This window comes from Coturnix japonica, chromosome 3 (assembly GCF_054131305.1).
Source record: "Coturnix japonica strain WE chromosome 3, WE-NBRP24, whole genome shotgun sequence".
Taxonomy (NCBI): Eukaryota; Metazoa; Chordata; class Aves; order Galliformes; family Phasianidae; genus Coturnix; species Coturnix japonica.
In genome coordinates, this window is record NC_140665.1 from 73998921 (window position 1) to 74014738 (window position 15818).

Below are 15818 nucleotides of genomic sequence, written 5' to 3' on the forward strand. Positions count from 1 at the left end.
TAATGGCCTTAGTATTTAGGATGCTTCTTTTCTGTCCCCATTTTCTCCACCATCTTCAATGTGCAACTTAAAGCGCTGTGTGTAAAAGCCCTAGCTGTATGTATAGAGGTATGTTTTGCAGCTCAGTTTATGAATGTGTACTTTGAGTTACCAGGACAAAACTGATAAATAGCCACTTGCTAAGTGTTGAGTGCAGTTGCCTGTTATAATTGATGTGTGTAAGCTAAATTGATTGTTCTCTCTCAGAACTTCTTTAACCATTCATCTCTATCCTTATTTGTGAAATTTTCACTGATATTCTGAGCTTTGATCTCTGGTAGACTGTGATTATTGCATTCAGTTATGACTTATAGTATATGTTCTGTTACCAGCGGCTTTTTCTCTCACTGTGCATGTCATATACCTCATACCAGTCTTACCTTAGACCGTTTTAATTACTATTTTTCTCATTGCATTTCTTAGCTCTATCCAGTCATAACTATATGTTTTGTAAAATTTCTTACTTGTTTGCTCTTCTAGTCTTTCAGTTCCCCCGCCTGCAGTGTGCAGTCATTCAAAATGATGTGCTCTACAATAGAGAAAGAGATCTTAATAGTGAATGACCGTATTAATGCCTGGTTTTCTTCTCTAGGGACTGTCATATGTAACAGTGAAAATAAAATGTCAGTTTGCTGTTGTGTTGGTTTTTTTTTTAACACTTCCTTAGAAACGGTTGTGTTAGTGTCAGGTGCTCATGGTACATCAGATTTAAGATTAGAGTGGAAGAAGAAATTAATTTCATCCTCAGTAACATAATTTATTTTTTTATTTATAGATATGGCTTTTAAATTCTGACACATTGCTGGTGGAGTCCTCAGGAAGTTCCTCATCCCACAGTGTCTTTACATTGTTTGGCGATAATTTCGTGCCCAGCTATGGACCATCGGAGATGTGGAATGCTGTCAAAGTTCTCTACCAGCCATGCATTAAGAACAGGAATAAGGAGTAAGTATGGCCTTTTCTGATCTCAGATGATGATTTTTTTTATTCATTTTGCTTTTCAGGTCAGAAATATTTCTTTGAGGTCCTTTGGAGAGTGTAGAGGTGTATGTACCTTTTCAGAATTACATGTTTTACTCTTTTTTTTTTTTTTTTTTTTTTCCTTTTGGTAACAAAACGAAATAATAGTTTGGTTTGCCCTTAGAGAAAAATCTAGTGGTTAAATTTTAGCAGCGTAATATTAATATGTAGAGAAGAGAGTAAAGCTGTTCTTAGAGGCACCTACATAAATGATACAAATAAAGTTATCTCCCTTACACGGGAGAGTGATTTTTCATTTATTTATTTATTTATTTATTTCCCTTTCTGAACTCACTGTGTACATTTAGAGCTTGGTCTTTTCTCCAGCCCTGTTGACAAAGAATATTGGAAAGATTGTGGTGCCGTGGATTCCAAGGAGGAGGAGTGGGGTCTGTCCATACTCTCTCAGACATGCTGTTCTGTGGCTATAGTTCTGGGCAGCATAATGGAGGGATGGCAGAAAATTGAAGGAAGATGAACATGGGCTGCTATTTGAATTATGTTTGAGTTTAGCCAGGTCTTCCTCTTTGAATTCTAAAATATATTTAGGGAGCAAAAATACATCTTGAAGGATTTACTTTTAAATTGCTTACTGTTAGAATGGGGGATATGAGAATAACCATTACTTGCTCTTAAATATTCTCAGTTTACTGCTTTTAAGTCACAGAGAGTTGTAACTCACAAGTTTGTGAGATCTGATAACCTGAAATCACACTTACTACTACATAAATTGAGATAAAAGTCACATCTACTTAGTCCCTTGCCTAGCATTTAAAAGTGCTTTTCTTGAGCAGTGTTCTCAGCAGCAAAATTTTACTATGTGATTATATTTGGTTATTCTGTTTTCCCTGGCGGACTGGTTACAATTCACTTGTTTTTGAAGTTTACCTTGTATTTTTCTTTGGAATTTGATAGTGAACCTAAGGCACAACTCAGGTTTTAATTTTCCTCTAGCGGTAACTGTTCTCCCCTTGGCTTATAATGTAAAAACACAAGAGAAAGGACCCTATGGTCCTTTTGAAGGTTTACTCTAATTTCATTCTCTCAAGTGTGTTGGGATCTTTTGTATGTTTTGGTGTAAGCGTGGTATAAGAAATTAAAACATGGTCCACTTAGTACTGTTAAGCCCAAACATGTCTGACCATTTGCATTTTCTTGCATGCTCGTTTCCCAAACGTTTTGACATTTAAGTACATAGTTGTCATTTCTTCCAGTTATGGATTTTAAAGAACAGAAAACTGTGGATGTCCCTGCAGGTTTGTGTCCATGTTGTTATTAACTGTGCTAATTCATTCTTGGTCCGAAGATAATGTGCTGGAGCAAGATCCCTCTTCCTTAGTGCTATGGCACATTTTACATGTGTGGTAGTCCAGTGTGCTTTATGGAACAGAATCATTTGGCTTGTTTCGATGATGAAACAAGTGCGTGTTGGTTTAAAAGAATGGTTAAGTTTTGTTTGATTCAGTCTACATCAGAATTGCCTGTAAATGTCAGATCACTGAATCGCAGAATGATCGAGGTTGGAAAGAGACCAGCGGAGGCCATCTGGCCCAGTGCTCTGCTCAAGCATGGGCACCTGTGGTCAGCTGCATAGCATGGATGACTGGGTAGCTACACCTCAAAGTACCTGAAGTTTCCTGTCTGAAAAACTACTTCTGAAGGTGGTGCTCCCTGCTTGCCCTGACTGCCTAGAGGATTTGAGCTCTAAAGTAACTGCTTATGGCTAAGAATTATTAAGAGTGAGTGAAAAAACTGTACAACTTTTGAATCTGAACCTAGCAAACAAGTATATCTAAATTAGTGTGATTAAAACTACTGTTTTATTTCCTGTAATGCTAACTCAAAAGAATATATTTAAGTGCCATATCAGATGTGGGTGTACAGTTGAAATTGCACTGACTCATAGGTATTAGCAGCAACATTTTTTTTTTTCTTTTGCACAGTATTGATTTTGGTGTCTACTGATTTGATTAAAGGTTTGGGGTTTTTTTGTCTGATGTTGCTGCTGTGGTGCCTGAAAGAACCTTGAGGTATGAAATGTGTAAAGCAGATGCTGGTGAGTTTTTTTAATATGACTCAAATGTATTAGTGGCTTAAGACATACCAATTAATTTTAAAATAACATGGATAGCCAGTAAGTAAATTCACCTGCTCACTGCGCAAAGGTAGGGATGTTTTTGACAGGCAACTTCTGCTGAGCTGCTTTATCTGTGAGGTGGTCACAGCTCTCAGTTCTGCCCTTACCAAAATAAGTACAAGATTTTGGACTTTGAGATGGAAGAACAAAAATATTCAAACTGCTACGATGACATGTATCTTTAGCCTGTAGTACTTATCTAGACAAATGCACGTATGTTGTGGGGAAAGGAGAGCTGGTTGTTCTGATACTTCTCGGAAAGGGTAGTCAGGCATTGGAATGCACTGCCCAGGGAGGTGGTGGAGTCACCGACCATGGGAGTGTTCAAGAAACGTTTGGATGTTGTGTTGATGAATATGATTTAGCCGGGAAGTATTGGTAATGGTTGGACTAGATGATCTTCTAGGTCTTTTCCAACCTTGATAATTCTGTGATTCTGTGATATGGTATTGGTTGATGTGTGACTCTGTATTCTTTCCTTCAGAGGTGCAGAAACCAAAGTTATCGTTGGCTTAGTACTGTTTTCCCATTCTTAGCTGTTCTAGTAAGGTACAGTAAAAATGACATAATGCTTCAATCTGTTTCTACATTTATCAGTTGGCCTGAAGTAGTGCCTCAACATGCAGTCAGAATGAAGTCTTTGTGCAATGAACAGTAACGTAAACACAGCAGAGGAGAAAGTATCAAAAATAGTGCAACTTGTTTAATGCATTGTGTTTGCCTTTAGTTCTCATATAGATTTCAAGAATTCTGAACAGAATGTCCAATTTCTCGAATAGTGTTTCAGATACCATATTCCAATAGTAATTACAATACTTAAGTTGTTCACTTCTGCATACACATCTGCCTTTGAAATACTATAAAGATTTCGGAACCCATGACCTGTTGTAAGGGATTAGAATATTGTTCTGAGCTTCATGTTGCCTGTGAATGAAAGAATCATCTCTGTTTGTTCTGTTCTCCAGGATAGTGGCTGAAATAGTGAACAGAACAGATCTGAGGACATATCATGTAGAGCCTTGGCAATGAATTATTAACAGCTGTGCTGTGCTGTGGGTATTTTTTTTCCAACAAGCTCTGTATATTAGAAGAACATTCAGCAGCTAATAAGGCAGAGTGAAGTTAAGACATGGATAGATATATCCAGACATGCTATTTATAGCGTAGCCCTTGGCATTTTTCCTTGCGGAGCCCTATTCCACTGATCTTTCTGAGGATTGCCTTTTAAGTGTTGTATTGACGTAACCTTTGCATCTTACTTCTTCGGCTATTAAACAGGGCTAGAAACACGTCTCCTGTGTGTGATAGCGTGAGTTCTGAGTAGGTTTGCCAACAGTTAGGTTCCTGCCCTTGTGGGAGCTGTATAAGCAGTCTTTCTACAACAAATTAGTTGAGAGCACATGCAGAGGAACAGTACTCTGTCATTTCTTAGTGAAGGACGTCTCATGTATTTTCTGCTCTGTTCTGAGTATTTATCGGTGCCTGCCACTCTTCTCACAGCAAGGCTCCTTTTCTCCACCTACAAATCTGCTCTGTAGACAGGAGAGGTGTTCCTTTCAAGTAACGGGTTCTGGGCAAATAAGACATTATACAACCAACCTTGACTGCTGGGAGTGATAACGTTAAATACTGCTGGAGTGAGTATGTTGTGAAAATGTGTGAAGAAAATGGAAAATAAGGTTACGCAGCAATTTGACTATAGTTGGTCTCAGAAAATATTTGTGAAAGTACAGTTAGAGGAAATTATACTTCTCCTTTTATAGCAGTGTGTCAGGTAAAGCTTTAGTTTTCGAAAAGTTAGTGATAGCTTTTTATTTCTTACATGCATCCAGAGTCTCTCTGAATGGTTTATAGCTTTTACGGAAGCCTTCTCCTGGGTAAGAATTCACTGCTTAGCATTTCAGAGTTGAAAAGCAATTTCCAGGATTTGTTTGCTTGGTTTTTTAGTTTAATTTGTTGTAGAAGAATAGAATAAGCGAGAAAAAATGAGCTAATGGCTCAGAACTTGGTGGTTCTTTTTTAGTTCTAGTGCCGTTGTTACCGTTTTTAATTACATCAGAGTCTGTATATAATGAGATGTTTATGCTGCTCTGTTATTGATGGATTGCAGAATATCATGTTTATTTGCCCCCAAAGTGGTTTTCATTCTGTATATGACACCATAGTAATTTGCCTCCTATAAATGTACCAAATTGTCCTAATTCAGTCTGAAGTTTCTTAAATTCCACAGTATGTCACTGATTCTTACATGTCTAAAATAGAAAGCCTTTTCCTAGTTTTTCAGTAACTCTGCACAGACCCAGAACTGACTGACAAGTGAAATGACCAATTTTTCACTGTTCTGTGGTTTCTTTAGAATGACTTTTGTAGTAGAAGCTGCTTATTGTGCTATCTCTGGAATTATTAAGTGCGTGTGTTTGCAAACAGATTGTGAAGAATCTGTTTGATTTGGGGTATATATTTTTTTTCTTTTCTGTTCCCTTCTTCCATTCTTTCATGGTATCAGGAGAACTGAAACTGTAGATGGGGTGCTTCACCTTAAAAGAGCTGACGGAGCAGAGCTTTTTGGAAGATGTGATTTGATGACAGTCAAAATACACTTTAGAGTTCAAGGAAGACATATATGGGAGCTATAAGCCTGCTGAGCTATGAAGGAAGGGATGATGGTGCTTTTTTTTCGTAGCTAGGGAGAGGAAAGATCTGTTCTGTATTTGTAACATCCTTTTCCCACCGCTAGGAAAAGATGATGTAAGTATTTAACTCTGAGGAGAAAAATATTGATCCTTGTTTATTGAAACGAGACCTACTGCGTGCAACATTCCGTTACTGAAAAACATTCTTAATTGATTTTTAAACAGATGCATCTTCCCAGCTCTTTGGAGCTGTTGTGTTTTTGATGTCTAATCTTTCCAAGGTTTAATAGTCCCAGAAGTATGAACTGAGTTAGAGAAAAATAAGAAAATCAAAAAAAGATACCAGAATAAAACCTTTGCTTACCAAATGAGGTGTCCTGGATCTTTTGCTTAGGTTTTGCTCATGTTATTCCACTTGGGCTTGTTGCTTAGGGTGCCTTTTGGCCCAGAGTTTGAAATATAGCCCTGAAGTCAGAGGAGATAGGATTCTGGCTAGTTATTGTTTTATTATATAAAGATGGATTTTCAATCCTGATTCAACTGTTTGTGAAATTTTGATGAATAGTTTCCCTTTCCTGTTGCATAGCATAAAAAATGCTTATGTTTCAGTACTCATCTTGCAAGGTACAGCTGTTGAACTGTGCATTAGAAGTGATAAATGTTGTATACACAGTAACTGGTAATGTACGAAGAAGAAATTGAATGTAAATATAATTGCTGATTTACTGCTTGGGTTCTAAATTTTAGGAAAAAAGAATTAAGATTTTCTATCATATTTAATACACTTTTTTGAATTGGGATTTGTGATTCTGTAATGTGATAGGAGAAAATGCAATTCAGGCTTATATTATTTTCCTTATTCTTCATATTTATTAATGAAGCACTAATTCAGTAAGGCAGAGGTCTGGTAGTTCTCATCTCTCTCATTCATATCACAGTTGCTCGGCTCTTTTGGTCATACCAGAATTTGTGATGAGATAAACTGATGAGTTGGTTTGGAAAAAGTTTGTGATTCAAAGCGGCGAGACAATATGGAACTAATTTAAAATGTATAGCTTGAAACAGCTGCACTGTCAAGTAGTTAATTCCACTTTTATGAGATCATGAGGGTATAAGAAATTCCATGCTGGGCCAAATCAGTGTTCCCTCTATTCTCTGAGATCAGGAGGTGTTATTTAAAGGAGTATATGAGCCTCAGGACATTCTTGTACTGCTCAGCCTATACTGTTGTTTTATTAAGGATTTTAAGGGGATACAGCCCTGCCTGTTTCTTTTAGTGTCTGTTCATGCATCTTAGGACCATCTTTCATATGAACACTTTTTGACCTTAATGGTGCTGTCTGCCTCCACAGTCTCTTAAAGCAGCAAGTTCCAGGTTTTCACTACTGCTGTAGAGTACTCTTTTTACTTGTTTTAAACTGATCTCTTGCTAGTTCCAGTGAATTGCCTCTAGATCTAGGGGGATTTTGTGAACAAAATTCTGCATTTATGCTGGCAAAATAGTTCTTGGTTATATTTAGATTTACTGTCCAGTTTGCTGGGGTAACTGCGATGTCGGATCTGCATAAGTCCTGCTGTAAGATGTGTATCTCTAGTATGTTTGCTTTGGTTTTCTTGCAACCTTTTTTGAAAGTGCAATAGCCTTCATGTCATAGTGATGTTACATTGAAAATACTTTTATAATTATAGGTCAAACTGTAGCAGCTTTTCCCTTATGCAGTTAGAATTTGCTTCTGAAAGACTGACAAGGACTATTGGGTTTACTTAGGAATTGAGTATTTACAGTTCCTATAATACCTTTAAATGACAGGATCCATCTGAGATGGAAAGAATCCTATACTGAGACAAGAACTTACAAAATCACCTTGGACAGTTTGGAGACAAACATCAAGGCTTGATATAGTAAATTCTAAAGTCTGTTCTAAACTAATTAGTATTTGTTGTTTCCAGTATATTTCTCCATGACAGGCTGTGTAAACTAACAGTACTTAGATTAATGAAATGATTTAGGGTGGTAATTTTACTTGAAATACTTTGTGTATCAGTAAGGGAAAAGCAAATGGGAGGCATATGACTCAAGACCATAGAAAGTTAATTTGTGAAGTTGCTCTGGATATTGTTGCTTGTTCGTTGAATACGTGTGGTAGCAATATTGCTGCTGGTTGCTTATTTTAAATGCTGTAGCATCAAGGATAAACAGAATTTAGCAGTTCTTGTGCTTGTCCTCTGAATACTGGATTTAAGCTGTAAATGAGATGGTGTACAACTAATAAGCATAATTGATAGTGCTGTGGATATGAATGTGTGAGGCAGGATATCTAGGTGGAAGGTACTGTTTCAGGCAATAAAATTGCTGAAGAGTTTTAGGTTTTCAGTAAAATACATTGCTGAATTACAGTCAGATAGTTGCTGAAGGCAGAACTGGTAGATCTACCCAGATGTCCAATTGTCTGTACCTGTTTCCACTCTCTGGTTAAGAGTATTACATTCGGTCTACATTCTTCCCAGCCTGTATGCTCTACCTACATGTGTCTGAAGACTTACTTCACAGTGATATGAATAGATAATGATTTTTACAGAGTTATTTGTGCATTTGGAGCTTTTAAGTGCATTTTAAGTCTAATATCATTATGATGTAAGCTTTACTTGTAGTCACACCTAAAAATTTGTTTGTTGTTACTTCCTGTTTTCATCTATTTGTGTGTTATGCTGTGAAATTATATTCCACTGTTGTATTGCAAACAGCAGTGGCTGCGTGTCATTAATAATATTAAGGCTTGTGAGTTTTGAAGCATATCATGATGACTAAGAATCTCTCAACTCAGAGTTTGCATTTGTTTTATCGAAGATGGAATTTTGTTCCTTCTGAAACTGCTGAAACTCAGTGGCTTCTGTAAAGGGAAAAGAGTTGATGAGAAACTGTTTTTGTCTCCCAGTGTAGTAGCAATTCTGCAGATGCATTTAGCACCTCTACAGCTCTCTTGTATGGGTAGGACCGTTAAATTTTATTCACAGTTATCCAACTGGGTTTCTTTTATCACCAATTAAGTACAATGCAAGTCTTTACTCAGCAAGTTGAAAATGAAGTAGCGATGGGTACCAGGTAGCTGTAAATGTTCATTGATTGTCTTCAGAAGAAACTGGAGAGAACATACTGATATAGTTGGTTGTGAAGAAGTTAATCTGAAGACTGGGAGATTTCTAATATCTGAGCAGTGAGGTTCCTGCAAAACCTTTCAGTAGGAATAATTTCTGAGAAACATAACTGCTTATAAGATGCAGCTCGAAAAGAAGATGGGGAGAGATTCTTTGCTAGGGAGTGCAGTGATAGGGCAAGGAATAACAGTTGGAAACTAAAAGACGGGGAGATGCAGGTTTGATATTAGGCAAAAGTTCTTTCCTCAGAGGTGGTGAGGTGCTGGCACAGCTGCCCATAGAGCTGTTGGGTGCCCAATCTCTGGAGGCACTCAAGGCCAGGTTGGATGGACCCTGAGTGGTCTGAGCTGCTGGCTTGTGTTCCTCCCTGCAGCAGATGGGTTGGAATTAGATGATCTCTAAGGTCACTTCTAACCCAAACAATAACTGTGTGTTAAAACTGCAAAAATGAATACTTTGACAAAGTTTCATGCAGAGAAATAAGCTTTCTGACTTGGAGGTACCTTCTAGTTCAGTGCTCCAGCTCTGTCACAGACCTACCAAAATATTTCCCATCTCTCCTTTGCCTTGTTTGCTCTCTCTTTAGAGTGACAAGTTATCACGGTCTTAACTGAACTGAGCTTAGCAAGCAGTTCAGCAGTATCATTAGATTATTTTTTTTACCTGATTAAGTGCATTTGCAAAGAGTTTTTGGTACATTACTAGCAGCTGCCTTACTTTTGCTGTTGCAGCATCTCTTTGTACTGGTGGATGTGAATTAGTCCTTGTGCACCTACTTTACTTCTTTAAATCAAATCTGTATTTTGCTCTGTCTTTAAAGTTCCATTTCAGCACAGACTTAAAACAGCTAAACTACATTTAGTTTTCTATTTAAATACCTTCTCCTTCTGTTTGTTACTTCCAATGCCACTCTTGATCATGTCCAGATCTCAGCTGCTGTGCTTCCTTTCCTGTTCCTCATCCTACTAAGCTGAGATGAGACTTTTGTTCTAGATCCATAATTTTTTAAAGAAAGCTCATAAAAAACTCAAGAGCCCAAATCATCTGTATTCAATTACCTGACTGTGTCAAGGTATGTGAGTATGCCCAGTATAGTCCACCCAGGGCTACTTCAGAAGGGCAGCCAATAGTTTGCTCGTGTCTGCAGCAAGATTCTGGACAGCTTTATAAATACTGTGGGGGGGCTCCAGCAACGTGGCTATGGACTACACTGACACTGTTAAATTTCTGCAGTAACAAATGGTGCTTCTGAGCAGTTGAAAGATAAAACCTGGGAACTAGTTCTAAGGCAAGACAAGTAAAAAAAACAAGGGGTGGTTTTGTTAAGGGTTGGGTTTTTTATGGAGCAGCACTTCCATGCACGTAATAAAGCTAACCTGGCTGAGGACAGGGAAAAGGGGCATGTGGAATGTTGTTCTTTATAGATTTGTAGTTGGTTTTGAGGATTATTTTTAGGAGATGAAGCTGTGTGTTTGGCTGCTGATTTTATTTATTTAGTATTTAATAGCTTTTTAAACTTGACTTGTAGCTGCATGTAATATTTTAATGCCAGTTTTGTTTTCTACCCTGCGTAGAGGAGACATCTGCACAGATGCTGCAGTCACATCAGTGAGTAAAGAAAACGATGATACAAGTAAACTGTTCCAGGGAAATAATAGTTTCAGCAGGAAGGCAGAAGTATGGCATATGGGAAATTTTAACTTCAGTAATTAGACTTTATATTGGCAGAGGTGTGGACTGAATGAGTAGAAATAAGTTTTATTATTCTGAAGTTCTCAGGATCGACTGATTCTGTGATTTGTGGTGTTCCGTACTTTGCTGCAGGTTCTTGTAATTACATTGTGAAATACTGAATTTGCTTCTCTCCTGAAGACAGTACAATGGGGGGAAAAAATAAACTAACTTGAGAGCAGTAAGCTGAGAGCATTTTGTGAACAGTGATTGCAGCATTTATTTCTACAGTGGGATAACTTCTCCCTCCGGATTCAGACATAATGTTCTGGAGTGTCTGTTATTTGTATGTACTTCTATATGGAGTATAAGCAGCACTGCGGAAATAATTTACCTTTACCCAAAGGTTTAAAAATCAGAGGCCAGAAAGCATTTTAATCTTTATAGTCTTCTGAAAATCCATTTCAACTTCAGAAATGGCCTCCTGCTTGGTATAATAGGTCTTAAAAAGGGAATTAAGGTTTATGGAGCATATGCAAATGTTCATGTGGCACAGTTAGTATGAATAACCGGCATGAGAACATCAAGGAAAGTGCTTTTATGCTGTGGCTGTGGAACCCAGGGGTTTAGTTAGGTACAGGGCAAGAACGACACTATACTGTCACTGATTATACAGAGTATTGTTCATTCAACCTTGATTTGATTTTTTTTCTTTAATAACGTTGCCACTTGCCTGGTTGATTATTCGGAGAATATAATTGTTAATCCTTGTTAGTAGTCTAGATCCCTGAATGAATACCTGAAATCAGTGCTATTAGGATAGGGTATTGAAGACTCTGTCCATGTGCTCCTAGATGCTGGTGTTAAGGTTGTTGGTTGCCCTTATGGTGAGGAGGAGGAGGAACAGTGCAGGAAGAGAAGAACAGGCAGGCAATTGGAAAGGCCTGGTAAGAAAATACTTGCATCTAACATGAGTGCAGTTCACACCTTTTGACTGGAAGACTGAACAGAGGCAACTTTGTCTTGCTAAGTGTTTGGGTAAGAGCTCTGTGGCGTATGGACCATAGTTCCTAACGCCACGCTTCCCTGGTCTATACTGGTGACTACAAGGAACATGTTAGCAGAAGGGGGTGGGTACCACATAACTTAATGGGTTTGTAGTCTGCCCGTATGGCAAACCATGTTGCTGCTTCCTCCACTGACTAGATGAGGAACTTGGACAGTCTCGCTTCAGCCAACCATGCTTTTCATTCACAATTTAGCATGGATTTGCTGCTGAGGTCACTGTACTGACAACAGCTGTTAGGTTCTGCCTTTGCAGCATGGATGTCAGAGCCACCTGGTAGTCCTTAACTGCTGCAGCTTATAGCATATGGTTGAAAGTAAATTTCTGCTAGTTTTCTGATGCTTAAAGACACTGCTGTGAACTGTGTCAATTTAGGAAATGAACGACGAACATTTTAGATATCTAAACGGGGACCACAACTGGGGATGGTCTCCCATCAGTTATCCCATCCCTGCTCAGTCAGTTCACTGGTTGCCTAAAACTGGGTGATTTAGATATCTTCTAGTGCACACAATGCACAGAACCAACAAGTTACCAGCTTTATAGCGTTTAAACTTTGGTTCTGCATGCTTTCTATTTTTGACTCTAACAGTAATTTTTTAAACAATTAATCATTACTTAATAAACTTGTGCTGATTTATCATAATTGCATCTATAAATCTATTTCTAATGACTATACACATGAATTTCAATAGTCCCTTCCCTGAGACCACATTAGTCAGCATGAGCTCAGACTGATACATAGACTTTTTTTTTTTCCCAGACTCATAAGGAAGTGTAAAAAATTTATGATCTTGCTTTAACGAGGTCCACTGAGATTTGGGTTTGTTTATCTAAGTCCTTACTGAAGACAAAAACTTTTCTATGTTTAGCAAAGCAAAGCTGCTTTTCAGATGGTACAGTGCGCTTTAAAACTGACAAGGAAAGTGTATCTGCATGCATGGAGAGAAGGAACTATGAGGATTTTTAACTACATGTCCCTTTGCCCATTGGCTAAAGTTACTATTAAGCATTGGTATAAAAAGAAAAATGTTCACAGTACCTCCTGAATTTTAAGGCATATATATGTATGTATTCTATCTACCTTTGCATGGTATGTTTTGTATTTGATTGCCTGTTTAAGTTTCCACATTTTACATAGCGCAAAATAATTTTCACATACTGAATGTAATACTTATACACAAGGACCCTTGTATTTGTGATATGATAGTTGACACCATGTGTTTTATTTCTACCGTATGCTATCTCATTCGGATCATTTTAAATTAAAGTTGTATTTTCATGAAGAGCTGTAAAAGCACCTATGGGGAATACTATTATTGCTAGCATCCCAGTACTCAAAACTCAGGATGTGCCAGTATCTATTATACATCTTCCTGCTGAGTCTTCCTGCTATATTGTGTTTGGAGCTCCCAACCTGAGGAAGGGAAAAAACATTCCTGCATGAGAGCCCAAGAGAGATCAGAGAAATTATGTGTTTTCTTTGGGGCTTCTGCCTACCATCATGATGCCTAGGGAGGCTGAGAGACAGTCTGTTGTCTTGGCCTTTTTGGAGGGAGGAAAGCTACATGGAGAAATGCTGCTCCATGTCCATGCAAGGAGGCCTGTTGCTTTTACAGAATCATCATTAAAGTTTAAAGGCAAATAGAGGTAACCAGCAGAGCTGTCATTTAGTAAGATTCTATAAGTTCCTGGAGTTGGTTTATGGAAAAAATTATACAGAGATAAATACTATATCATCCTCTGAGGGAGTTAAGTGTGTGGTAGTACTTGATATCTGCTTTTCCAGTTATCCATACCCTCCTTCTGCCACCCTTGACTTGTAAGCCAGACAGACAATTTTAGAGATAAACCTTTCAAGACATGACTTACTTGAGGAGGTTTACTCCTGTTTGCCCAGCTTAGAGTAATGACTGAAATGCTGGGAGGTTTAAAAGTAAAAAAAAAAAAAAAAAAAAAAAGGGGGGGGGGGAGGGGAGGAGAATTTGAATGTTTTGCTGATCACAGGCTGTCTTTATGTCACTTGTTGTGGTACGTGCATTTGATAGTCCTTATAAAGGGATGTGGTACTAGTCTGGCTTATAGCAGTAGGTCAGTAGCATGCTGCTTTGTATCCTCTGAATCCATCCCAAGCACAGTAGGCTACAGTTATTAACATAGATTAGGGAAATAAACACAATCTGTTGTAGTTTAGCTTAAGGTGTATCCTGAGGCTGATTCAAGAGGTGTTGAAGATGAAGTATATTAAGGGACATAAGAAGTTACCCCTCCTTTTATAGGCATACCTGTGACTACAACCAAGAAACCTTCAATCTGCAGTCACAGTAGAACTGTTGCTAACCTAGGTGGTGATAACCACTGGTACTGCCATCCTCCAGTATGATAAATTGTTCATTAACAGAGATGTGGCTACAGCAATCTGTATTTTTACTGTTTTCAGCAAGATTACTTGAGTTCTTACCACCTGCCTTACAGTAAGGCTTACAGTGAGGCATTCTAAAACTGCAGCTTAAAGCCTTAACACTGCCATTAAACTGAAGCAGCACATTCTAAAGCTTTGGCCATGCACTTTTTACAGGAGCAATTTGCTTCTTCTTTTAGAGGGACCACATTGCTTTGCTGCTGTGAGAAGTCTGCAATTACATTGTACTTTGGAGCAAAGCCAGCAACTCTGCATAATGTCGGGTGTTCAAGAGCAGTCACAACAGACTTCAGCCAACACCCAGAAAGAACTTAAGCTCCTGTGCTTTCTTGTTCTGTGTTTTGCTTGTTTTTTTGTTTGTTTTTGTTTTAAATGAGAAATGCTGTGTTGAATTTCTATTTTGTAGAATAGTGAGTTCAGCTCTTGTGCTCAGCTAAGAAAAAGGATGTAGGTAATCTTAAGAAGTGGCTAAAAGGGATACATTGAATTATTTTCCATGTTTTCATGCTCTTTATATCCTCTTTGTAGGATATAAAACTATTTCTGTGTGGAAAGGAGAGCTACAAATATGGTGAAGGGTCTGAGGGCAACGTGTATGAGAAGTGGCTGAGGTCCCTGAGTTTGCTCAGCCCAGAGCAGAGGAGCTGAGGGGAGGACTCATGGCGGCTGCAGCTCCTCACAGAGAACAGAGGGACTCTGAGCTCTGCTCCCTATGGCAGCACCAGCACCCAAGGGAATGGCATGGAGCTGTCAGGGGAGGGCCTGGTGGGGGTTAGGGACAGAATATGCACCAGATGTTGGTGGGCATGAAACAGGCTGCCCAGGGCAATGGGCACAGCCCTGTGCTGCCGGAGTTCAAGGAGCAATTGGACACCGACCTCAGTCACAAGGTTTGAATGTTGGGTGGTGTGTGGAGCTGGGAATTAAACTTGATCCTTATGGATTCCTTCTAACCTGAGATTATTCTAGTCTAGCATCTATCCATTTGAGCATCAGCAGTCCTGCAGGCAGGAACTTTGTTTTCTTCGTGAGCTTGTATTGTTTGCAGTCAGATGCTCTGTTGAATGGTAGAGCTGATGTTGTGGGTTTTTTGTTTGTTTGTTTTTTGTAGCTTGGACTTTTACAGTTTTAGCTTTTACCACCAGCTCTTGATCTTGCAGAATAATGAAAAAATTCCCTGTACTCAGTCACTGTTATGGATTGACTCTATGGAAATAGGTGCTGTTGCTATACCTTTATGCACTCTGGTTTTGCTGGTAGGGCATGTCAAAGGAAGTAGCCAGCAGGCTTGAGCTTTTTTATATCCCAAAAATAATCAGCACACATTGAGAAGTATTAAAGTAATTTAAAATATATGAATAGAATGTAGTTAAGATTTGTATGCAGTTGTCACATGCAAACAAAACCACTCAATACCTGTCTTTCATTGTACTTTTTATCATCAGGTACTTAATCTGTGCTACATATTGGAGTTACAAATGAGAAAATTACAGGTGTAGCATTTATGAGATCAGATAGGATGATTTTACTTAAAATGCCCTTTGAAATAGCACAAGAACATTTGATATTTCTTATGCCAGCCATTTTGGGAGATATTATGGCAATGAGCAGGTGTCTGAGATTAAATTTGAATTTGCTTTATAAGCCTTTCTTATTAGTATGAAATAGCTTGTC

The 15818-nt window shown here is 38.4% G+C and overlaps 1 protein-coding gene across 3 annotated transcripts in view; it reads left to right on the forward strand.

The window, feature by feature from the left end:
* The window catches only part of UBE3D (ubiquitin protein ligase E3D), a 71695-nt gene that overhangs the window by 21949 nt on the left and 33928 nt on the right, over nucleotides 1-15818 (forward strand). For all 3 annotated transcript variants that reach the window (XR_014944184.1, XM_085541946.1, XM_015859013.3), the window contains one exon: nucleotides 815-984. Coding sequence is in view for 2 of the 3 variants with exons in the window: in XM_085541946.1 (XP_085398072.1) it covers nucleotides 815-984 (170 nt within the window). In the remaining variant the exon portion in view is untranslated. The remainder of the gene's footprint in view (nucleotides 1-814; nucleotides 985-15818) is intronic.